At 47.9% G+C, this 26,035-nt stretch overlaps 2 protein-coding genes across 3 annotated transcripts in view; one reads left to right on the forward strand and one right to left on the reverse strand.

Moving 5' to 3' along the window:
* Positions 1–26,035, reverse strand: part of CACNA2D4 (calcium voltage-gated channel auxiliary subunit alpha2delta 4) — a 163,665-nt gene that overhangs the window by 38,869 nt on the left and 98,761 nt on the right. The window lies entirely within an intron of this gene.
* LRTM2 (leucine rich repeats and transmembrane domains 2) lies at positions 1,942–25,138 on the forward strand. Of its 2 annotated transcripts, none has more exons than XM_050920980.1 (4): positions 1,942–2,056; positions 13,550–13,718; positions 18,035–18,625; positions 20,915–25,138. In XM_050920980.1, the coding sequence occupies exons 2-4, from the start codon at positions 13,652–13,654 to the stop codon at positions 21,367–21,369; spliced, it is 1,113 nt and encodes a 370-aa protein (XP_050776937.1). In that variant the 5' UTR covers positions 1,942–2,056; positions 13,550–13,651; the 3' UTR covers positions 21,370–25,138. The 2 variants fall into 2 exon arrangements, with proteins under 2 accessions (XP_050776937.1, XP_050776942.1); XM_050920985.1 differs by lacking the exon at positions 1,942–2,056 and adding an exon at positions 11,939–12,017.

A 26,035-nucleotide genomic window follows, 5' to 3' on the forward strand; every position in this document is an offset into this window, starting at 1 on the left:
GTTCATGCATAACTTTCTACCAGCAGGTAACCTCGAGTCACTGCAAACTGAGCATGTCCCTGAAGTATTATTGCAACTGCATCTCTCAGAAACCACATACCACTGCTCAACACGTTGTTTATACCATTCCCCTCCATCTGTTCATTCTTCCCTTCACCATATCTGTTGTCATTAACTCATCCACTGTCACTTGCTCTGTCTGCCTTTTCTTGGGTCGCCTCTGATTATCCATATGTCCTTCTCATAAGGAGCTTTCCTCAAGATTTCATTCTCTGTTTACCTCATAATGAAGAGTCATAACAAAGAGTGATAAGATTACAGCTGGTAGACTGCTTATCAAGATGTACCTTACCATTCAAAAGCTTTTGCTGTCACAGCAGCTGGCTTGCCATTTAAATAAAAAACATTATTTTCATTTCCTTTGTCTTGTCATTGAATGATTTACCCACTTCTGTTCCTCTGCTAGCATGAGTCAATGGAGCTTCTCCAGGGATGAATTTGGCCTTTTCTCTTTAAGTGAGTGACCAAAAAGCCAAGAAACATTTTGCTTAAAAAATGTCAGGACAAACTAATAATAATAATACTACTAATAAAAAAAACACCTAAAGCAAATGCAGCCTGCCAAAATAATTGGAGCTTGGAGACAGGGACATTAAAGCAGGTAAGGTGAAAGAGTGATTCTTAGCAGGATTTACCTGCTGTGGCTAGGACACCCAGATTGGAAATCAAGGACAGGCTGAAGGCAAGAGAGAGAAGTTTTTGATTAAGAAAAGGAAAGTTTATGGGCCAGTGCCCAGGATGCACTGGAAAGACTCGGATCCAATTGGATGGATTCTGGTCTCATTCGCACCCTTGTAAAGGCCAAGTAACTCTGCTGAGTTCAGTGGTGTCAAGGTGGCATTACAGTGGTGTAACTGAGGGGAAGGTTTGGCCTGGGACGCACGAGCTGATGACCAAGCTCCTTCCCTCTGCAGTCCCAAACCAGAATGGAGCATTGTGAAAATCCAGGCTGCTTTCTAGACCAGTCAGCTCCCCACAGTCCCAGTCCTCAAGTTTTTCTATTTTTCTTCTGCATGCTCCTAGGGAAGATAATGCCAGAACATGCATGTTCCTCTCCTACTCAAGCTTTACAATAGCCCAGTGCTCCCTGCTGCTCTCAAGCGGCTCAACACAACTGCTGCAGCTGACTGCCCTTTATCCAGCCCATTGTAAGGGTTTGTCTTAAGGTGCTGCCTCCTGCCCCTTCCCCGCTCTCTGGACTCCCCATGGGGATGGTTATTTTGTGGCTAGTCCCCAGGCTTTCTCCAGACTGTCCCTTTCATGACTCCATGCTGTCCAAATCTCTGTTGAGAAACTAGCAGACACAAAGACTTGGCTCCTTCACCTCTCCTTTCACTGTAGCTTTATTATGATAGGGGAAAGGGGAGGAGGCAGCTCAGCCCACGGGTTCCTCCCAGGAACCTGGTCCCGATGACTTCAGCCTGCCTTAACAGGGCTGAAGGGAGTTCTCCTCCTGCCTTCCAAGCCCATATATTCCATTCAGCAGACAGGGGGAGCTGGGTGGGAGACAAAAGCAATTGCTTTCTCTTGAGGCTGAGTTGAGAGGAATTAAAATCTTCCTGTCTCTGCACATTTGGGCATTTCTGAGTGGATTCTGCCCGCTTGGCTGGCTGATTCCTTTACACAGCGTGTGCATGCACTTGTGTGTGTGTGTGCACGCACTGCTGTCTTCGCAGATGTACCCCCAGCTGTCACTCCATGGCGCTCTGTCTCTCCCTCCCTCTTTCGCTCTCCCTCTCTTTCTCCCCCTATTTAGTATTTACAGAGGATTACAATCTCTTTTACATGCTGCCGTCTAACCTTTCTTCTTCTCTGCACTTCGGGCACTGCTAGCATCTTGGCACCCTGCAGGGAGCAGGGAGCTGATGCCCACTAGAGTCCATTGAGCGCTCGCCCGGCTGTTGATAGCTTCCACTGGATTTGCTTTGGGACTCGTCAGGGGGTTTATCGAAGGAGCTGGAGAACGTGGAAGAGGCTCTGTTCCAGGCAGAGAACAGTAAGTAGAGGTGTCTCTCTTACATATTTGTGCCCAACTATTTGAAATCTTGCAGTGGGCTTTTTCCCACTGCCATCTTCTGTTCACAGAGCACTTGCTGCCACAGGGAGGGGGTTCACAGGCAGTGACAGAACTGCCTGTGACAAGGTACTGCTGAGACAGCCTAGCAATGTGAAGCAACAGGGCAGCCGTTTTACTGACAAGACAGAACTGCAGATTCTGCCCCAGGGACGTATGGTACCAGTTTTAATTCAGTTCAGGGTGTGGGGGACTGGAAGTAGCACTCGTCAGCCAGGAACAGCATAGAAATCTTGTCTACAGCGTGAGCAGCTCAAATCTGAGTACAGCGCTGATCCTATGTACTTCGTGCTAGGACCAATATGTACTGGATAAGCACCACAAAATACTGTCTTCCCATCCAGGACAATAAGGGGTGGGTCTGAAACGAGGGGTGCCACTGGTCTTGCCTGTGGAGGTTTCAGGGAATGTTTCTGGACTGAGCTGCCTTTGAAGGGACTGTATAAAATGCAAACTGGAAGCTGATGGAGGTGTTGTCTAAGGACCGGTCCATATGAAGTTCAGGCTCCAGTAAACAAACCTTATGTGGTAGGGCACTTTCTCTTAGGTTTGTTTTTATTTGTGTGTCTTCTACCCACAAAGTACTGCAGGAAAACCCTGTCACAGGGCGTGAACTCAAGGAACTTATGTCACAAGAGGAGCCAAAAATAGAGCCAGAGTTCTCTTAAGAGTCCCCAGCGGCTGAGCTGAGAGATTTGTGAACCTGTATGAGGGTATCCTGCTGCAGGAAGGAGAGAGAAGGGTGGAGAGAGATTTGCAGCCTTTTTCAGGCTCATTCCTTTGGGTGGATCTGCCTGGGAGCAAGGGGTGCAGATGAAGGAGGCCTTGAGAGAGCTGAATGTGAAACTTTCTCCTGATCCTGCCTCAAAAGGTGGAACATGTATGTGTGCAGGTACAAGGAGACATGCACATGTATGTTACACAGCACTCTGCCACAATGCTTACATTTCATATCCGGCCTGTTACTGTCACTGCAGCTTATTTTAATTAGAGAGAGAAAAGGTCAGACCCACCCCTGGACACTGAGCTGAATGTCCCCCTGGTTTGGGGATACCTGGATCTGGGGGCGCCACTTCAGTTCATTACAGTAATGAGATCAGAATCTGGATCTGGATCCAAGCCGCCCCACAGTTTTGGATATTCAAATGTACTGTTCTGATTCTCTAATTTTAATGTTACAGCTAGGCGTAAATAACATTGCTTTGCTGGCTGGGACTGTTCTTGCCACTCAAGGATCTGGAGGAAAAATTAAGAGGGGCCCATTTTGATATGAGTTGGAGCAGCTGTCGTCCAGAATGCTATTACACAAGCAACTCACAGGAAGGGGGCATTTAATGATGCGGTCACCTTTGAAGGCACATATAGATTTGTCACAAGACAAGGGACATTTTTATTCTCTTAGGTCTCATCAGAATTTCAGACCACTTTTCCCTGGGGTTTTATCACTAGGGTTCATTTCGGGGGACTGGATTTTCCTGTGACTGCTATGGGTGAGCATTGTTTGCTAGTGAATTATTCCAGATGAATGAAGGGCCTGAGGGAGCTGTCTCCCTGCCTGCCAATAGTGCGGGCTCCATAAGTGAACATCATTCACCTGGGGCAGTTAAAGGTAAATCCTGGGAAAAGGTGTTTTGGGGGAGAGGGGAAAAAGCCCTAATAATTTTCCACACGCAGACTGCAGTGATGTCCCTGCTTCCAACAGATGTGCCTGCTACTTGCTAGTGAGGTGAATTAGCAGCTCTGATATCTTAATGAGCCACTCAGGCTTTCAGCCCTTTGTCTTGCTTTTCAAATGTTCTTTTAGGATGACAGTTAAGTATTTTCTGGGCTCTGCAGGACTGGAAAATTGTGGTGGGAGGTTCAGGGGGCAGGATTGGTAGTGAGAGGGGGCTGGCTGGCTAGGTGTGGTGGTGATAATGCCAGAGCTGAGAGATTCAGGAAACAGCCTCAGGATAGTCAGGGAGAGGATCAGGACTGGGATATCATAAAAGGGGTTCACGTACACAAGAGTGGAGTTTTGGGATAGAAATGAGGACTTAAAGGCCTCTCCATATTTACTTGTTGCTGTTTCAAAAAGAGCCAATTCCTTGCCTCCACAGGCCATGTTTTCTTACAAGATGCTGATTAGGTGCTTAAATTCTGGTCTGACTCTTATCCCAGTCCCCAGTGAATTGCTGGACAACCTTGTCTCTCTCACAGTCCAATAATAGACATTACCTCACCCACCTTGTCTTTCTAATACTCTGTGACCAGCACAACTACAACTACACTGCCTACAACCTTAACTTTGGCATTTCCTAACTGCGCAGTACTTGACTTTGCAACCCAAATGGTTTTAAAAACGTGCAAGTTCCTAGATTTTTTTACAAGGAGAAAAGAAAAAAAATCTGATGTACAAATGTATTAATAGTCCCACCCCCAGCATAAATCACTCGTAGGATTTAACCCCCAACCTTCAGCCCTGCAGCACAGCTTGAGTGACAGGACTAGCAACATTAGTTGGATGCACACAAAGGCTGTTATCACTTCAGGAGCAGAGGAGAAGGGGGCCAATGGAGCCATGCACTGGGCGCAGGGGTGAGATTGCCCTGCCCAGCCCAGCCCAGCCCAGCCCAGCCCACTCTGTCTCATCCCACAGACAGGTCAGGGGAACTCCTTTCCCATGTCGTGCCCTCTGGAAGTAGGGATGGACTACCGGGGTGATGTGCTGGCTCTAGTGGAGGGTTGTCAGTGGGATCTTGGCTTGGATCTCTTTCCCCACTGTCAGAGAGGCTGTCTGCTCTTGGGGTGCCTGGTGTGTGCTGCTGCTGTTGCTTTGGTGGCAGACTGGGCCTTGAGTTTTGGAACATTTGTGTTCAATTATTTTGGCAGGCTCTGAACATGGCTGTACACGTACCTGTTCTGTGGCTGAAAAAACCCCACAAATAAGGCTTCAGTCTCCAGAGCTGTCAATCTGGAAACTTTCACAAGCACTAAATTCACACAGAACATGGAGAGAGAGAGAGAGGGGGGAAAAAAGACATTTTGCAGATCCACAGCCCAGTTTAGCTGGGTGCCAGGGGCCATTGTGAAGCCCTGGGCAGTGTCATATATCACCCAGCCTTGCTGAGTCGCGAGCAATGTTCTAAAGCGCTGCTCTGTGACACACACACACACACACACACACACACACACACACACACACACACACACACACACACACACACACACACACACACACACACACACACACAGCCCTATCCTGATGATCCCCAGTCACCTTTCTGGAGCAGCAGCCTGTGATGTGCATCACCCACGTGCTACATGGACATTCCAGGCATTGCTCTGGAATATAGCCTGTGGAGTCTGCTGGGGGATGATGGTGAGGGAGATGCTTCGGGCTTACCTTGACCGTGAAACACAGAGCGTAACCACGTGACGCAAATCCATGCAACTAACTGATGCAGAAAAAGGAATTGGCAAAAGGTCTTTTTCAAAGTTCAATGTAAATTTAGTAAAATGTAAGCACCAGGCTCAGGCTTTTGTTGGGATTTTTGCTGGCAGTGGGGAGTGCACTGGGTTACAGCTCCCTTTAGGATGGGAGCAGGACTGAATTATCACTGCTTATATCTCTCACTATGCCACATCACTGTGTATGTGACACTGGACATTTGATCACTATGGGGGCATAAGCCCCAGTAGCTTTGCTTTTGATGGTAAGCCATGTTCAGGACTCCAGTGAGGCCTTTTCCTTCTCCCACAATATTTCTGTAGCTCCTGAATCCCCTGCCTGGCAAAGCAGCTCATGACTATTCATGCAGCTGATGCTCTGATTCCAACTGGATGGCAGCCAGGAGAAGTGCAGCCAGTTGGACTGGGTGGGGATGAGTAGGAATGAAGCGCTAACTCAACAGCTTGTGTGGCAGTGATTCTTAACTCACAAGGTTCGCTACCAAGAGGTAGATCTGCTCCCAGGAGTGAAAGTGACAGAAGCAGTCAAGAGCCAGTAAGGCTACTCATGACACCATTCTGAGCTGGTGGCCCTTGTCGCTTTCAGCAGACAGACTGTGGAAGGAGGTGGCTAGAGCGCTATAACTCTGAGAGAGCGCTAGGCAGGCAGGCTCTGGTTTGGTCAGCAGGGGGGTAGTTTGTGTTCCAGAATCAGAGAGGTTTTCTGCCTGAAGCTACTCTGTTCACAAGGCACAGCACTAGGTGGCTTGGGCAGGGAGGTTAATGCTGGAAGTACCTGGGCCCATGTATGATTTAATAAGGACTGGCAGGTGTTGACATGTTAATTTCTTTATCTGTCTTCAAGCCAGGTGGTGTGCCAGCAGCCACTGTGGGAGATTCTCCTACACTGGAGAATGTCCCATTGGGGAGAGGTGTGGCCTAATGCTCTGAGCGCAGGGCAGTGAACCAAGAGTGCCTGTGTTTTAACCTTGAGACTAAAGCCAGCATTTTGAAACCTGGATGTCTCAAGGCACAAAGGGGATCTTAAGGCTGCATCTGAGGACTTCCTTGTTGTAGGTGTAGGGCCATTCTCTACCCCTAGGTTCCTGGCATGTCACTGAGGAAGGGACAACTCTCTTTCTAGGCCCTGGGTCCTTGAGTGCCAGCCAGATGAGAATGTGGAAAATGCCTTTCTCTGTGACATGTGAAAGCATCAGAACCAGGATTCTAAAGTAACATCCGCTCCTCCCACAGGGCACATGACACTGACCTAACCTCAGACTGGGGGTGGGGCTGGGGGGGGGCTTTACAAGAGTCAAGGGAGGAGCATTTTAAACTCCAGCAGATTAAGGGGCACAGCCAGGGTGTGGGGAGGGGAGATGGAGCAATCCTCTGTCTCCATCATGCCTGCTGAGCTCAGAGTGGATGCAATCCTTCTGTCATGAGCCTGGACAGAAGGATTAAAGGCCTGAGCCACTGCTGACCATGGGATTAACCTCTGCAGGAAATTAAAGCTGCGGTAGAGAAGGCTCTTCCCTCCACAACTGAGAGAGAGAGAGAAATCAGGATTTGGATTAGAACTGGCAGGCCTGGTGACAAGCTGCCACCCACATGCAACTGTTCCTGTTTGGATCAGAAAATGATATCTCCAGCCTCAGATGGAATCCCCCTGCCTGCCGCACTGTTATTAATTTTCCTCTGAGGGAGAAGAGCCATAGTGCTCCTCTGCACTCAGTGCAGAAGGGAAGGAAGCCAGGTAACCTGCTTGTGTGTCTCTTCCCTGACCCTCTCTCCCGCTCCCCTTCTCAGCTGCCTCCCTCTCACTACAGGAAATGTACATGTGACCTGTAGTATTCAACCTTACCCTGAGGAAATGCTGGTGGATACATGGTTGGATTGCTCCCTGTCAATAGCCCCCTTCCTCTCCTTTTGCTGCTGCTCTGGGCCTCTTGTGTCACTCCGGAGTTAGACATCCCCAATCTCCCCACCTCTGGACCTGCTTCCTTAAGCTGCACCATGCATCCCTAGTTCTCTTCAGCCACTCTACATCTTCTCCTTCTCCAGTTGCCCTGTGCCTTTTCTTCAGGCTCCTTGAATTTTAATATCTCGACTCTCCCCAGTTTCTGCAGTCTCTGACACTCAGATGCTGTGAGCTGGTTTTTGTTTTTGTTTTTTGAGGGCGGTGATACAAATAATGCTTTCCTAGTTAAAGCCCAGGACTGAGACTCAGGAGCTCTCGGTTCTAGCCCTGGCTCTGTTGTGGGCTCCCTGGGAGACCTTGGGCAAGTCACTTAGCCCTACATTTTCAAGGGCATCCACTACCTTGCGGGTGCCTCATGTTTTCAATGCCCAAAGTGTCACTCTTCACTCTACATGATTTCAGTGGGAGCTGCAGGTGCTCAGTACCTCTGAAAATCAAATGGCCCAAGCTGGACAGCCCATATTTAAGGCAGCTAAAATTTGTGATCATGTTTGGAAATTTAGGCCTCAACTTATTTGTGCTTAGTTTCCCCACCTGTAAACTAGGGATAGTGGCGTCCTGTCTCACGCCGATGCTGTGAGGCGGAATTCATGAATGTTTGTAAAACACTTGAAGAGCCTTGGCTGGCAAGTGCTACAGACATGCCAAATATTCATTCTCGTTCCCCAATGCCGTGCTTCACTGAGCCAATAACCATGGTTATGCTTCAGCCGAGCCTAGCTGCTGGGAATTCACAGGTAGCTTTCTGACATCAGCAGACACAAACTTGGGAGTAGGGAAGTGTGTTCAATTCCTAACACATAACTGATCTGACAGATTCCACCTTTTTTCTGTTTGCAAAATGTCTGCAAATGGAGCACGATTTTCTTGAGATTATTCAATGGAATTTTTCATCAATTCTGCTATTGGACGGCTATGGGCTGCTTAGCTGTGATGGACCAATAGAAGCTACAGGGTGGTGTTTTACTTCCCTTATTGGATGACTATCTTCCATAATCAGGTTTCTGGTGTGAACGTACAAGCAGCTTTCCAGGAGTATTTGAGTGCGAAAGTTTATCATCCAATTTATGTGTGTTAAAGCAATGAAAGTTCATAGAAAACAAGCCCCAGGATAGACAGACTGTAAGCTTTTTGGGACAGGGACTGTCTCTTACTATGCGTCTGAAAAGTGCCTAGCACAGTGGGGCTCTGATCTTGGCTGGGACGTCGGAGTGCTATTGTAATGCACAGAAATAAATCCTAATAAACAAAATGGGAGTGGCCATGGCAGGAGCAAATAAGCTTAAAAATATGACTGCTCATGGTCAATTTTTTGCAGCCTTTGCCCGGGTCTCTTGGGATGATACCGATGGTTTCACACTCATGTCACCTTCCTACCCCGGGTGCTGTTCAGGGACAAATGGACCCACCTAGGATTCATCAGCCAGTTGTTTAACATGTTTTTTAAATGGTTTTAATCAGCCCACATGGTCTCTGCCTCCGCCCACTCCTGGTGTCCAGACTCTTACCCTCTAGGGATAACTGAGGTTGTGTAGAAATAACACTATATGCTCTAATCACTGTACATGGGGGTACCAGCCTTTGGGTGGGTCTCAGATTGCAGTGAAACAAGAATCTTAGCAATAACAGCCTCCCCTACAGAGGGAGAGGGAAAAAAGATAATCTCCCTTAAAGCATCTTACAGTCATTCCCTAACCCTGCTGGATTCCAGATAAAGGCTAAAGCAATTTAGCCCTGGAGTCAGACTTTCCTATCACGCATCAGCGGCTGTGCATATATCTGCGTGCACACTTCCTTTAATTTATTGCTGGCAACTGCTGTAGCCTCTATTAGCTACACTTCCCTAACAGACATTCCCCACACCCCCAGAGCTGCAGGCTGTTTGAGGGGCCTGATGTTGGATCTGTGACCTAAGGGTTAGAGGAAAGGACTGTGACTACTGGTTAAAGCAAGGGATTCCTGGGCTATACTTCTGATTCCGGCGACACCTTTGGCAAGCCACTTGACCATTTGGTGACTCAGTATCCCTATCTGTGAAATAGGGATAATGCTATTCATCTATCTATCTCTGGTACTCTTCTAGCAGGGCTCAGGCCTGATTTTCAGACATGCTGAACACCCACCACTCTAATTGGAAGGTCAACAGGAGCTGCAGGTACTTCAGAAAATCATGCCCGTAGCTGATTAACTCCATGATAAATAGCAATAGTAATGAACGTTTGTAAAGCGTGTGGGTAGCCTTGGATAGAAGACATAGAATTGCCGAAACAACATGTGGAGGCAGAAAGCAGGGCCCATAGAGATTCTCCTCACCCTCACAATATGCTCTTTGGGACCCTATTTCTGGAAGGTTTTGATTCAGCTCAAACACAAGGTTTTTAAGTGATACTGTGCCAGTCGCCAGTACAGAACTGAAAGAGGGGAGGGGAGGGGCAGTGGTAGTCCCTGCTGTAGCTTTTATACATCAGGATGTCTGACAACAGCTGCAGGAGCAATTAAAGTGAAATGTTCTATAGCTTTAGGGTTATCTAACAACTCAATAGCTTTTCAGTTCCCCAAGGGAGCTAATCAGGATGGAAGGAGCTCCACAGGGAGCCCAAGTGGTAGACTGAATGCCAGAGTGGGGCTTCAGCTCAGTGCATTTTGGGGAATTGTAACATGAGGCCGGTGGTAGATTGACTCACTCTGTGGCCTTGAGCTGAAACTAAACACGTTGCCCCTTGGTCTGCTCTGTCAAAAGGCACAAAGAAAAAACATATCCCTTGCTCCACAGGCTGTCTGGGGCACTGTCACTGAATTTGGAAAGTGCTGAATTTCAAGTGTATGGAAGAATGCATTGGACACAAGGGCCATAATGATCACAGGGCATCCACTGGGCTCTGAATACAGTGTCCTAGAGACCACAGGACATCCAGTGGACACTGTGTCCCAGGAACCAGAGAGCGTCCAGTAGGCGCCCAGGATACAGTGACTCCAGGTCTCTGGAGCACTAGGGGTTTGAGTCCCATGATGCAAAACAGCCTAAAAGTTGGCAGATCCAGCCATTTGAGGATTTCCCTTGTGGAGTGGAATCTCAGGGTGGCATAGAGCTGCCATAGTGGCTCCTCTAACCCCAGACATATGGGAATTAGCTGGGCTACTCATGACTGGCTGATCCCTGGTTACTGGATGAGCCCCTCGTGGTTGCTTGCCGCTTGAGTGAGACAGCGCACTATGAAGGCATATTTTGGGTGCCAGAATGCAGCTATGTGTACAAGACATGGGTGTGTATGAATATGGGTCACATGTCATTCAGGAGTATGTGTACATGTGCATACATGTATGTGTGTGCTTTTGCCTCTGTAGGCCATATTTGTAATCATACATAAGTGTGCATGTGTCTGCACACATGTACAGGACCGCAGATGGCTGTGTGTGAGTTTATTTGCAGGTGTGTGCACAAAAGTTTTGGTGTTTCTGCCTGTGTATGCACCCACCTGTTTATGTCACATGCCACGAATGGATGTTTGTGCACAAATGCACATACTAACGTAAGTGGCATATGAGTGCATTTAGGTATGTTTACAGGCAGGCTCCTGGTGCATGTTTACATCACATGCGCATGCAGGGGTAAGTATGTCATTTGTCTTTACATAGTCATATGTGCATATAGGCACAGCCATTCTTGTGTATGTTGCAGTACAGGAGAGAAAAATTAAACGCTGAACAGGTGTTAATCACTAGACACCGCAAAAAATGCTATCCCCAGGGAAAGAGTTCATTTCTACACATCTGTCTCCCACCCCACATGGTGTGCTTGAGCCTAGTCAATGTATCATTGGAAGAAGAGCCTGTGACATACCAGAATTTAACACCTGCACTGGATGCTCCATGCCAGAGCAGAGGAAAGCAGGGCCAAAGACACCCACTCCATCACTGTCCTAGCACTCAGGTGCTGTCAACATTGCTTGGAGCCCTCACAAGGTACTGGGCACTGGGCTGGCGAGGAATGATTGCAGGGGAGATCGTGTGGGGTGAAAATGTCACCTAAGAAATTGATGGGAGGGGGTCAGCAAGCAACCAGGAAGGTTTTTAAAGCTTAGCGCCCTTTGTTGGAGCTGAGTCAGGTGATACAGATGTGTGTTAACAAACCAACAGGCTAGGATCAGAGCGCTCTACAACACAGGAAAAGTTAGATGGAGAGAAGGGGAATGAGAGAGAGAGAGCGGCAAGCATCCCCTGCTGCCTAAGGGAGGACAGGAACACACAACAACAGGATTTGAAACTGATCAACACCAGCTATCCAGCAGCCGCATAAGTCTCTGTGGCTGTCAGCTTTAGTCTGCCGTTTGTTCCTGTGGTGTAGGGAGTTAAATAGGACACAGAGAGAGCCTGTTGGCTGGGAGTTGAAGTCAAGGAGGGAGAGAGAAGAGACTGCAATTGGACAGTGCCCAGGGAGTCGGGTGGAAGCGGCTGTGGGCAAAGCCCCTCCAGGTAAGTGCTCCTGTCTTTTCACTGTTCCCACTGAGAAAGCGAGACAGACCAAGGGATTTCTGAGGCTGTATTTAAGACAGAGCCATGGCTACAGATGGTGTGAAAGCACCTCTCTAAACCCAGCAAGCAAACATATGGAATGGGGGCAGCTATTTTTCAGCTTTTCCTTCAGCTACAGACTGTAGGCAAGATAGTCCAGCTCAGCTGTGGGGTGGTGTGGGGAGGCTTTTTGGCATTGTTGCTGTTAATGCATCTTGTGCATTGGCATTCTGATATGATTATCTACAATAGCCTCACAAGATCTACCAGCCCGGGCACTAAATCTGCTCACTCCTCTTCCTGAGACAATAATTAAAATATCTCCTGGTGGTTTGCTTGCCCTTGAAAATAAATCAGTCACTGGGGGGTACAGGCAAATGGATTTGAGGCATGTGTGCAGGGAGAAGATGACCTGATGAGTGCATTGTGCACAACTAAAAATAAAGGCTAGGGGCATCGCCAGAGCCCTCCGGAGGGAGGTGGAGGGGGGTAGGGGGGATGTTCAGCCATGCAAGTCTCCTGTACGTTGGTGGGAATTTGCCCAGCTAACCCCTGGTGTGACTGTTCGAAAATATCCCCTTGCTGATACTTGAAAGAGTAGGAAGAGGAACTGAAGGGTCTGCAGAGCTTCCATCTTCCCTTCCCTGCTTGTCTTTATTCAGAGGGAAGGGAGAGGATGGGGGGGACCTGTTGTCATAGTCACTTATTGTCAGGGGAGAGTTTATCGTCTGTGGGTTTCTGATTAGGAAGAGCATTTTTCTTCTAATTGAGACATAATTCCTCCCCTTTCCTCCCTCTAATTCCTAGTCGTACCTTCTGCTATGAGGCTCCTATTCTGCTCACTTGCTCTTTGGCTCCTGCATCTGCTGCAGTCTGAAATCCCCATGCTAATGAGCTGTGTTATATACATCCCCACCAGAGACGTTACATCTGTTTTACCTCCAAACAGAGAGGGTGCATTTGCAAGGGTGAAAGGCAGCTTGGCAGCCACCCCCAGTGCCTATACCACTTCAAATCTGTGTCACAGACGGTGCACAGTTGGTATCAGCATGTGTGTGATCAGAGGGAAGGAGCTGAGGATTATTGCTCTTGCCATGTCACCTCAGCAATCCACAACACTGACCTTTAGTGTGGGATAAGGTTCGCTAGCTATGCATCCGATGAAATGGGGCTGTAGCCCACGAAAGCTTAAATAAATTTGTTAGTCTCTAAGGTGCCACAAGTACCCCTGTTCTTTTTAAGGTTTGCTAGTACATTCACCCCAGACTTTCCAAGACCGGTCAACTCAGCACTCTAGTGAACAGACTCTGATTTTAACAAAGTGTTCCAAACTGAATTAACCATCATCCTTCCTCTCGCTTTGCACCTTTATGCTCTAAAACACTCCCAAAGGTGAAACATAACTGGGGAGGGAAACAGAACCCTGGAGCCTGTCCCTATCTCCTCCAGTCCCTAGAGAGCTGAGAACCATGTGCTTCTGCTTTTCCTTTAAGGATCTGACAGGTAGGGCGCCCAGATTGCTCCTCCATCCTGTGAGAACGTGTGCCAGGCTGGCTGGAGGACAGGAAGCCACGCTGGAGAAAACAGTGCCCATAATGCTGTCTGGGAGCGCTAGCCACTGGTGGAGGAACAGGTTTTCCATGAGATGGCGACAGACCTGCTGTAAGTACTGACCATTTCAGAGATCAGGTGCTAAGTATGGTGCCCCTGTGTCTCAGGGGACAGGAGAGAAAATAGATTGCTACAAGGGAAGGGTGTGGAGTAGCTAAGTATTGAGAAGTCTGAGCTAGTTCCCAGATCACAAGACTCTGAGTGAATGGCCAGGCTGGCTGTGAGAGCCTATAACGCTCAAGATGAGTTTAAGGTGGGAGGGTCTGTAACAAGTGTTTCTGATTTGCCATTGGACTGGGTCTGGCTGGGGAGAGACAGAGGGATGGGCACCAGAGCACAGCTACTGCCCAAGGGTCACACACAACATTTGTCAGCTTCAGACCTTGTAAAGAGCAGATTTCTCCTCCCTTCTCTTTGTGATCCTGACTAGTACCTGGGTTGTGGAGCAGGGCTGCTGGCTCTTCGGGGAGGAAGGTGGTGTAGATCTGAGCTAGTATAAGAACTGAGCAGTGATTCTATCACTGGGGCACTGCCACATGTTGACAAATCAAAGAAGAATAACGGACCCTCATCCCAACTCTCCATCCCACTCACTGCTGGTAAATTAACATTTTAGCTCATTCATCTTCCTACTGAAGGATCCATGCTGGGGCAGCTGCTCTGTTGTGTGGAACACGTGCCTCGAGAGCGCTCTGAAGCAGCAGCATTAGGACTGCAGGGAGGGAGGGTGTCTGCATTTCAATGAACAGTCTGGTAATCACAGTAAAGGAAAGAGAGGCCCTTTACAAAATGTCCCTCACTAATGAGAACACGGGCAGTCACACAGGCTTATAGTCCCACACCTAAAATTCTGACCTAGGTCTGCTACTGTAAGAAGGTGAGAGAATTATTTCCTTCTCTGTAGAAGACCATTTTTGCAATCCATCCGCACCAACTAGATTGCTATATAAATTATTTACTGGGAATGTTACTGAGCCCTGACCTAATCTGATACTCCTGGCTCAGCTTTCTGCCACCTACCAGGGTCACTGAACACCCCACAAAGTAACATCATCTTTCCCTAAGATGAGAGTACATTCCACTCATACTGCTGCAGTGTTGCTCTGAACTACGCTGGCTGAAAGAAAGCTTGATGTTTTGTCTACCACATCCCTGCTTCTCTTAGTGTGAGGCTGGGCGCTCATCGTGAGATGAGTTTCCAGATCTCAATCCATACCCAGAACAGACACATCCTTCAAGGGGATGGAAAATGGAACCAGACCTCTGCCTTACTGCTATTTCAGTAAAATGGACAGTGTTGGTGTTCATGTTTCCAGGGGGCAATGAGGAGCCTCTCTTTTTGGCAAACCCTGCATCAGCACAGAGACCGGGAGTAAATCAATTTCCTGAACACAATCACACCTGGCTGTCTGACACATTGCTTCTGCCAGCCGGGGCCAGCTCTGATGGCAGAATCCCAGAGCAGCTCAGTCGGGGGCCAATAGAGGGTAGGTATTTGGAGAGACAAGCCCTGAACAGAGCATCACCTGTATAGTATTACCTGGATGTTCTGGCCTTTCTCTCTATACAAAGAGGCTAAGTGTTATCTCATCATCAGAGCTGTCAATCTATTATTAATACTCTACTTCTGTCAAGCATCCAGGAAAAATCAGGGACATTTGAGTGACTCATGTCTCTCTCTTCCCCTCTCTAACTCTTTTATTCTTTCAAGTCCCATTCTGCAACAAGAGAGAGACATATTCCAAGAGGAATTAAATATCATCCAGCCAGAGAGCACTGCCACTGTGCCAATGCAAAGGACAGGATCTGCTTTCATGGCACCTGAGGGAGAGTCTCTGTGCTATTTGACCCCAACCTTTGCTTGCTAGGAACGCATTGGGGATTTAGGATAAAGATCTTCCTTCAGTTTGGCCCCAGTGATCCATTTTCCTCCTTAGGGAGAGCTGGGACAAGCAGGGCTCTGACTGGTATGTCCTAGGCCTAGGTAGACAATCTCACTTGATTGAGAGAGGAAAAACCTCTGAAGGAATCATGAGATACAGCCTGAGAAAACAAAATCTGGGACATTCCCTCTGCACCCTTCTCGCTTCATCCTCTGGTGCTTCAAGAAGCTGCCCTGCCTATGAGCCAAATCCTGGAGCCCTTACGTCAGTCTTCGCTCAGTCCACTGTCTGGCAAACTCCCACTAGAGTCAATGGGAATTTGAATTCCAAAAGGACTGAATAAAACCTGAGCAAGGACAACAGGATTTGGCCCTATTACTGGGGAATGGGATATCATAGATATAAACCAAGTCAATATCCAAAATGGATTGTAGGACATAATAAACTCCAAAAGAATGGGGTAAGAGTGTGATAGTAGAGGGAGCTCACAGCTGCTTCTGTCCCAGCTTCTCCAAAACATCTGCTTCTACCAGCTACCTCTCCCAAGATGTACTTTCCAGGCGTTCCTTGGGGCTAAGAAACAATTTGTTCTGGAAGTTGGTCCCTACAAAAAGAAGCAGGAAGGCAGACAGGATACGAGATTCTGGTTTCCAATCTATGGAAGACAATCCATGGTAGGACTATAAGGCCACTATCTGAGATTTAGCTACTTTAATATTGAACAGAAGAATTAATCTAAAGCCGGGATAGTCGATTATTTTTTGTCAAGATCCAAATTTCTTGGTCAAGGTCCAGACTTCAGAAAAAATAACAATAATGATAATACTATGTAAATAAAAAGATTATGGGGTTTGTTCTAAAGCATCTGGCAACCCAGATTTGGCCCGTGATCCACCTATTGGCTACCCTTGATCTAAAGCCACCAAATGCCGTTGACTTCTACAAGGCAAAGTGAAGAGGAGGAGACTGGGTATGAAGTAGGGATAAGCCTAACTGTGTTTTGGTCAAATGCTCTACTTGCAGCCCATGAAAACATTGAGGGAGGTGGAGTGACTTCCTGCTCGGAAGATACCTTCTGGGAAAGGAGTTACAATGAATATGAGAGCTCAGTACTGAAGCACAGCTGCAAACCCCCCACTCTCCCAGTATGAGGTGGAAAGCTTGTTCTCCTGTTGCTGGTGCTATGTTGGATGAAGTGGTAATTTTGAGGCTGCTAGTTTCCCACAGGGGTTGAAGTACTATAGCCCCTACACATCCACAAGGTCCATACAAATGAGTGAAATGGTTGCCCCTCCAGACCAATGTGACCAGCAATACAGATGGCAGATATAACTGAGGAATAACTTTGTTCATACTCGAACCCCTAGAGACATAGTTCAGTGCCCTCTTCCCTTCTCCCACCTGGCCTAGCCAAGGTTAAATCTTACCTGTGAGACACCACATGCCAGGGCTCAGCCTCCCACACCCTTCTCAACACTCACATCTTCATCAGCTAATCCTGCATTTTTTCTGAGTTCTAACAGGTGGTTTGGGGAGCATTGCAAAGTTTGACAGACTCAGGTTAGCAAAGGCAGGTGGGTCTGTGTTTGTGGTTTTCAGAAGACATTTTGACAGCACTGCCAAATGCAGAGCATCCAGCAGGTTAGAGAGACTGTTGGGCACTTTTACATCTTACTGGGACACCACTTGATATGGGCCCAAGCTGCAAAGTGTGGATTTGGAGCTGAGCTTACCCAAGGTTAGGGATTGTATGGATCCAGGGGTTAGGTCTGGCCCATCTAAGGGATAACGAACAGCTACAAAGTTTGGATCTATACCCGGACTCTCTCAAATCTAGACTTCTTTGGCCTTACTAAACCTCAAGAACCATTATCTGGTCATGAAATTCAGCACCATATCCCAGCTTCCCTAGAGTTTGTGGGGCAGGGCTCAGCTGCAGGGGCTGGGTTTGAATCCAACTTTAGCCATAACCCATCACATTCTAAGGGAATTGGGCTGATCAGAAAAAAATGTTAAGGTGTTCATTTCTGAGCAAAGTGGCTTTTTAAAAACATGCCAACCCTCCATCACAAACCCCTCTATTTTGAGAGAGTCGTTCTTTAGCTCAGGCCACGTCTCCCATCATGCTATGCTCCATTCTAGTCTAACTCTGTGGAGTGTCCTCACATTAGGCAGCAAAGCCCTCTGGGACACGCTGACCTTTCTAGTGCAACTGCAGGGATGTTTACTCACCAGCCCTGGCAGTTCAAAAAAAACCACTAGCTTGCAAAAGACTGAGAGCAAGCTCATGCTGCCAGGGACATAGATAGCAATGTCAGGGTACATCTGACAGAAAGTTCATTTTACTGCAGGGAACAGCAGTGAAGAATTCCATTGTGCTCATACTGTAGCCTTAACTGTATTAAACATGGATGAAGCCTTAAAGAGGGATAACCACTGTTCTAACACACACACTCTCTCTCCTCTCTGCTTCTTACCCACTAGTGCTTGCCTATTGGCTCTCTCTGTGTGCAGCAGACTCCCTCTTCACTTGCCCTTCCTCCTGCAAGTGTAACAGTGGCAGTCTGGAAGTGGACTGTAGCGGCTTGGGCCTCTCATCCATCCCCTCAGACATTCCTACAAACACCAGAATCTTCCTCTTCCTCAACAACAAGCTAAGCACACTGCCAGGACCAGTCTTTTCCAATCTCTCTGCCCTACAGAGACTGGACCTTTCCAACAACTTCTTGGACCAGCTGCCCCAGAACATCTTCAGTGACCTAGGGAACCTCACTGAACTACAGCTGAGGAACAACAGTATCAGGACCCTGGACAAGGACCTTCTGCAGCAGATGGTCCTACTGCGCCAGCTAGACCTATCCATCAATGGCCTTGCTCAGATACCCTCAGGAATCTTCGATGACCTCCCAGCTCTCCGCTTGCTCTCCCTCAGGTCTAACCGCCTACAGAGCCTAGACAGGGTGACCTTTGAACCATTAGTCAGCCTGCAGCAGCTCCAGGTTGGGGATAATCCCTGGGAATGTGACTGCAACCTGAGAGACTTCAAATACTGGATGGAATGGTTCTCTTATCGAGGTAGGTGCCATGGGGAGGGGATCCAATCATAGGGTGACAGATTGACTGCTAAGCTTTGCAGTGGAGAAGAGAGGTAGACAGACAGAGATAAGAAAGACAGATCAGGCTGACCTAAATTCTAGATCTTGGCCAAAGAGAAGAAGGTTAGTACTATAATGCTGTGCTATGCTACAATGTAGTAATGCTACAGTTATTACTGAGAAGTTGCTTGCATTCTAAAACCTTCTTTTCAGATGCTATTTCTCATACTTGCTCCAAAACCCAAAGGTGGATTTTTTTTTGGGAGGGGAGAACTTGCTTAAAAAGCTTGAAATTTTTAGTTATGAGTTTGAAAAAAAGGTGCTTTTAATGCTTAAAAATAGTCCTCCAGCCCACTTCCTTGTGCTGGAATAACTAAAAACAAGACTGTTGGTAAAGCTTCAGTTTTCCCTCCACTAAAGCAAATATCAGAAATGTTGATGTTTGAAGGTGGTATACTGCCACACAATTATTGCCAATCCAAAATCATGAGTTAGGCCCCAAAAAACATGATTGGCTTTAAAAATAAGGTTTTTTAAAATTAAAAAAAATTGATTTGGAGACCTTTTTATTTGCCTTCTGATGTTGGAACCTATAGGGTTTACGTTTTAAAGCATTTATCTGCAACACTGAGGAATAAAAGCTGAAATTCTCTCTGAATCACATGACTCCAAGTGCTGGAACTTGTTTAAGTTGTTTAAGAGAAACACTACATATTGTGACAACACCAAAGGCATGACCCTGCTCTCTTTGAAGCCACTGAGAGTACGAGTAGGCCTCAACTTATCAGCATGGCAAGAGCCATGTTACCTCTACTGATCTCAGATAACCATACTGGGAAGAGATTACATGACTGTGCAATTACAAGGCTGCAGTTTGGCATATGCCAGGGGTTGCCAAATGTACTGACCCTCTGAGCCGCATATGACAATCTTCAGAAGTTCGAGAACAAGGGCACACTTGCTGGGGCTCGGGACTTTAGTCCTATGGGAGGCGCCTGCTGGGGCTGAAGTTCCCAGACCCCCCCTCCCCACTGGGTAGAAGCCCCTACCTCACTACCAGGCAGAGCTCCTCAACTCCCCTGCCCCAAGTCTGGCAGAGGAGACTCTGGGAGCCGCACTTTAATGGTGAAAGAACCACATGTGGCTTGTGAGCCACAGTTTGGCCACCCCTGGCATATGCATTAATGTGAGCACAGACAAAGGCACACTGGTTCCTCTTTTTCTTTTTGACTTTTTTGACTTGTTTTCTGAATTTGACTCACACCACAGAACAAGAGAAGCAGCTAGAGAGCATTCTGGTTTTTCTTTCAAAGGAAATTGCACAAACACAGTGAATCACCTGCATTAGCATAGATTGCTAAATGTATGGAGGGAAGTGTCAACTAGTGAGAATATGGGACTGGGAGTTTTAGGCCCTGGGTTCTCATTTGAGTTCTGTCACTGACTTGCAGTTTCATCTTAGGAAATTACTTTGTCTTTTTGTGCCCCATTCTCCCCGTATGTAAAAAGGGGCTAACAACACTGACCTTCATACCTTAAAGGGCTTTGTGAGGATTAGTTAATTCGTGTTTTTAACGCATTTCAATAGCCTTAGCTGGAAGGTATAAATCATTACCAAATACTATCTATGCACCCCTCGGGCTAGAGTGTAGCTACTAAAGCCCTACCCACCTAAAGGGTGGTGGAGGGAGATCACAACCAGTGGCAGTTGCTGAAGCCATTCTGCCCGCAGTGTGCGGAGGCAGACAGACAATGTCTCCAAGGTTAATGGATGACCAAATGTAGGGGCAGCCGCTGATGCACCATTTTAATAGTATCTGCTTCCCCGCCACTGTCTGTGAACCCCTTACCACTGTGAAAGTGAATGGGGACAGGGCTGGCATGCTCTGACTCCACCCACCCCCTTCTCACTCTTACACTCTGGGAACACAAGGTGCTGGATTCTGGCTGCCTCTTGGAGTATGGAAAGGTTCCCTGCATCCTCTCCCACACTCCACTGAGCACTTGTGCAAGAGAGACCAGATTATAATCCCTTAGGTATGATAAGGCTTAGTTATGGTCACTTGGGGATCCAGACCTTTGTATTTTGTGGCTTCTGTGGGCCAGATCCTCAGCTAGTGTAAGTTACACTGATTTACACCAGCTGAGAATCTAGCCCTGTGTATTTAAAAGCTGAACCACAACAATGTACTGACATAGCTCACTGCACTGAACCAGGCCCTGCCTGACACCGAGCTGCGAATCATCCCTTTTTTCTCTGTTGGGACAGGAGGAAAGATTGACCAGTTGGCGTGTACGCTGCCCAAGGAGCTGCGGGGGAAGGACATGCGAATGGTCCCCATGGAGATGTTCAACTACTGTTCGCAGCTGGAGGATGAGAACGGCTCCACTGTGCTGGACAATTCTGGCCCACCATGCACTAAAGGAAGCCCGACTCCTTCAAAATCCAAGTCAGGGCCAGAACCTGAAGTGGAGCCGAGCGTGGGGTGTCCCCAGAAACAGAGATACCGGCCTGTCAGTGTGCGCCGAGCCATTGGCACTGTGATCATAGCTGGGGTGGTGTGTGGCATCGTGTGTATCATGATGGTGGTGGCAGCAGCTTACGGCTGTATCTATGCATCCCTCATGGCCAAGTACCACCGAGAGCTGAAGAAGAGGCAGCCACTAATGGGTGACACAGAGGGTGAACATGAAGAACAAAAGCAAATCTCCTCTGTGGCATGAAACTCTTCTTGGAAGGCAAGGGCAGAAGTGAGCAGGGTACCTGAGAGCACTGAGGCCTGTGTCCTCCCACAATCCATCTTCCCAGACAGATGGACAGACTGTGCTATCACTCCACTCATCCAATTAGTGCAAGATGCTTCTGGGTTTTAGGACATCTGGCTCTAAATTTCATTCCTCTGCATCAGGCCCTTTGGCACCCCTTCACCCTCATGCCCCACCAAGTCAATAAATTATAGTCAGACCTCAAGTGCTTGCCATGCCTCATCCTTGCACAGAGCCCCCTTGGATATGCACAGCAAGGGCAGCCAACACCTTCCAGGAGCCCCTGGCATCCTGACACCCTCCTCTCAGCTTCAGTCCCCACTTCCCCCTACATCCCACACAGCACTGCAGAGCCTTCTGCAACCACAAAGAGCAGCCAACTGTGCTGAAGAAGCTTCTTGTATATTAACCAAGACATCAGAGCAAGTGTCTAAGTCTCATTGGTGGAGTCATTGGTGTTACAGGACAGTGAGCTACTCCCCATCTCCTGTGCGCTGAGGAAAACTTGGCCAAGAGAATATTGGGAGAGATAGAAGGTCCTAGATGGTTACAATAGGAAAAGAAGGGAGATTCCCCTTCTCACTTTGAATGCTGGAAAGACACATCTACCCTAAGATCTGTGCACATAGACTCCATCCGCTCACCTTGACAAACACCACACACCAACATGCATACACATTTATCACCTACACGTACATACAAATAGCTATGTGCACACACACGGATCACTCCATGCATATATAAATATACCCCAATGCACACATGCCAATTCCCCACATGTGCATACAAACATAGCCATATGCACACATTTACTCACTTGCATACCTATGTGTATCGCTACATTCCTACTCTGGAGCACCTAAAAGTGTGCTAGGCACCTCCCAGTACAGGCAACCAGTCCTGAGGGGCTAACAAAGATATCTCAGAGATGGTGCAAAGATGTAGGGAAGAGTAGGAGAGAAAGGACAGAGACAACAGCCTTAAGATTCCAGTGTTACTCAATGAAGACTTGTGCACAGCACAAAAAGGTGAAGTGTGGCTTTGTATTTATTTTATAATTTTATAAGATAAACAGAATGGGTGGATGACTAATGGGAAGCCTCAATCTGCAAGTGTCCTACAGACATCTAGGATAAAGCAAGTCCTCAGGAGGCACTGAAAATAGAAACTTGCTGACCAGCTGGGGAAGTGTGTTCCATGTATAGAGGCAGCATGCAAAACAGCCTGGAGGTGGCTGTGGGTGAAGCAGATAAACAGGGTGACAGCTGGCATCACTGGCAGAGTTGTGGGGGGGAAGGCAAGGTGCTAAGTAGAGAGGGGCAGAGTTATTTATGCTGGGCCTTTGAAGGTGAGAGCAGAATGCTGGAACTTGATGCAATAAAAAGGGAACTAGCAGAGGGATTCAAAGAGGTGGGTGCCATGGTCACCACACAGTCCAGTGACACAGATGTGTTCACAGTCACTCATACATGCAACCCCTACCTCATACAAATATAAGGATAGACACACAAAAATTGGCTAACATGCAAACATATACATGTATGTGCTCATTGACACACACATACACACATTCACAGTGCATCCACTGTATCTGTCACCTAGGCTAACTTTTCCCAGGCCCGATTTTAAAACCTGCTGAGCCTCATAAGCCTCATCTCTTTCGAAACTGACAAAAAAAAAAAAAAAGCCACCACAAGGACTCATTTTGTGTCATTGGAAGTGGGATAAAGTGCTGTCTCCAGGGGAGAGCGCACATTGCCATGGTAACCTGTTCTAACCCGTCATAGTGGGTATTCCTGGGACAGGAAGATGACACCAGAGGTCTTGCAGCCGCACTGTTTGTGTCTGGTGTGATCCTTGGCATCCTGAAATGATCTGGCAGCCGGCTCAGATTTGCAGGGTAATTCTCTGGTAAGCCAGGTGTAGAGTCCAGCAATCACAGCAGCTGGGCAGAGCCAGGTCATGTCAATGCCTTTCCTCTCCTATTGTATCCTGCTGCCTTCAGATGATCTGCAGCCCTTCCCTCTAGCTGCTGCTGGATTCCAGTGGAAACACCACACATTTCTTCTCAACCCTTTCACTGTCAGTCCAGCTGTCATACCAATGAACAGGAACACTACCAAGTACTCTCAGACAGCTTGGAGTGGCAAAAATCCTCCTACTGGTCCAGCGCCACCAGATCCAAAGAGATGGGATAACTGCAGACAGGAGTAAAACTATTTCCCATTTGTCTAGTGATGACCAGGACAGAGGAGAATGTTCTGCATGAAAGGGAAGGGAGGCTGCTGCACAAGTGAGAATGGGAGAAGTACCTTCTACACACCCATTCTATGTGCTGCGTGTGGGAGGTCGAGGGGAAATGCCATGAGTGGAGAATGGACTCTCCTCTCAACCCACCTGATTATGCTTCAGCTGTAGCCCGCTTCGAGGGGCAGAACTGGTGCGCTACAGACTTCTCCTGCCAGCATGCATGTTGCTGCTGCTCCATATTCCCAGCAAGCCAGGACTCAACTCTGCCTGCTGGATCCAGACTCCCCACCCCAGGAACTTATCACCATAGCATACTGGACTCCGCAATCATACTTGAAATGGGACTTGAGTCAGAGCTGTATATTTATAGATGTCTATTTTACTTGTAACAAATACTGATGAAACAATTGCACAAAGCAAATGGGGTGTATGTGTGTGTAGGGAGTGGGATAACGGATAGGGGAGAGGAGAAAAATCCCCACCTGCCCCCTTTTCCTCAACAAAGTTTCCTTTGTTGCTGATAACATTTTCTTTCTTCTGTTGCGGGTTTGAGTGTGGCCTCGAACCTCATTTCCTCTTGTTTCTCAGTGGTATGGCAAAGGGTCTGGCGAACAGCAGGCTGGGTTCACCTTGGCCCTGATACGGGGACTTCCCAGTTTAGAAACCCACTCAGGAAAGGAGGAGGAAGGTGAGGGATGAAAACAGAAGGTTGTTGAGAAAAGTGAGGGGTGGACACTGCTTGGTACCCATGAAATGCAAATGCAAATACTTGGGAGGACAATGGGCTACTGAAACCCAGGAATGGCGATCTCCTCCATGCTGAACAGTGCAACAGGGCCACTCAGGAAGGACCCAACATACACCACAGCTCGGAAACAGGCTTTTCAACTGTGACCTGGCACATCTGCAAAACTTGCTTCTCTTGTGCAGCTGGGAATGGGCTTCTCCATTGCCACCAGGCACATCTGGGGAACATGGTCCTCCAGTGTAGCTAGAAAATAGGCTCTCTTGATGGAGGAGAACACACCTGGCCCACAGCGTGGCCCAGCCATGTTCATGTGCTCAGGAAAAGGCCTCCTCGGGGGTGTATCTGGGAAGTGGGCTCCTCCTCTGCAACCACTCACAGCTAGGAGATGGGCTTCTCTTTGTAAACCCCAGGAAACATGTCCCTCCTGTGCAGGCAGGCCCTGCAGTGCAGAACAGTCAGTTCCTTAGTCCACATGGGTACACTCTGTAAATGTGCTCCCCATGGGCAAGCAGGCACACGCAGAAACACCTCTCCTCGGTGTGGTGCAGGCAGGCCCATTGCCTGCGGGGAGCAGATGGCTTGGGCAATTTCTTTTCTTCTGTTAAGGTTTGAGGGAGAGCGACATGGTTTTCTAAAATGGTTGAACAGAGTTTATTTGGCACGAGACAGAAGCTTTTTAAAGGTATATTATATTTCTGGCTTGTTGTTACAGAAGAATAATAAAGAATGTATTTTCCTATGCACCTCACTGTTTCAATGAGATTTCTAGCACCACCTCCCTCCCTCCAGCCCCCCTTCCCCCAGGCAGACACTGCTGGAACATAACTAACGAGAGAGCAGGGGACAGTCAGGGCAAGGGCAAGATGTTGTGGCTATCAGCTCATTATCTAAACTCAGAAAGGGCCAAATTAAGCCCTTGTGTAATTACACTGAAGCTGATGGAGTTACATCAGGGTTGAATTTGGCTCAAATAGATTCAGAACATATTCAATAAAACCAGGGCGGCTCTATGTATTTCGCCGCCCCAGGCACAGCAGTCAGGTGGCTTTCGGCAGCAAGCCTGCGGGAGGTCCACCGGTCCCGTGCCTTCGATGTACGCACTGCCGAATTGCTGCCAAAGCCACGGGACCAGTGGACCTCCTGCTGGTGTGCCGCTGAAGGCAGCCTGACTGCCACCCTCATGATGACCGGCAGGCTGCCCCCCACGGCCTGCCGCCCCAGGCACACGCTTGGAGCGCTGGTGCCTGGAGCCGCCCCTGAAAAAAAATACTGTGACAAATAATAATCCTAGAGCTTCACATTTGTCACTATGATGAACATGTTTTTTATTTTGAAATGAATGGAAAGAGATCTCCATAATCCTCCTGCACACCAGCTACAGAGACCTCTGCTTCTCAAGCAAAAGGAGATTCTTTATTAGCGGTATAGGGTCTAAGACACACAGATGAGTAGTTTACATTTCATTCTGCAGAGGGCAGCGGTACACATACATACACAGTTAATTACGTATTCTTCTAGTCCAAAAAAAACCCCTCAAGTGTCTGGAATCTCACTGGAGTTCAAATCCCACTGCAAACCCATAGCAACCTATGGACTTCACGGTTGTCACTACAATGCTCACTGTGG

Source organism: Gopherus flavomarginatus, chromosome 1, assembly GCF_025201925.1.
Source record: "Gopherus flavomarginatus isolate rGopFla2 chromosome 1, rGopFla2.mat.asm, whole genome shotgun sequence".
NCBI lineage: Eukaryota > Metazoa > Chordata > Testudines > Testudinidae > Gopherus > Gopherus flavomarginatus.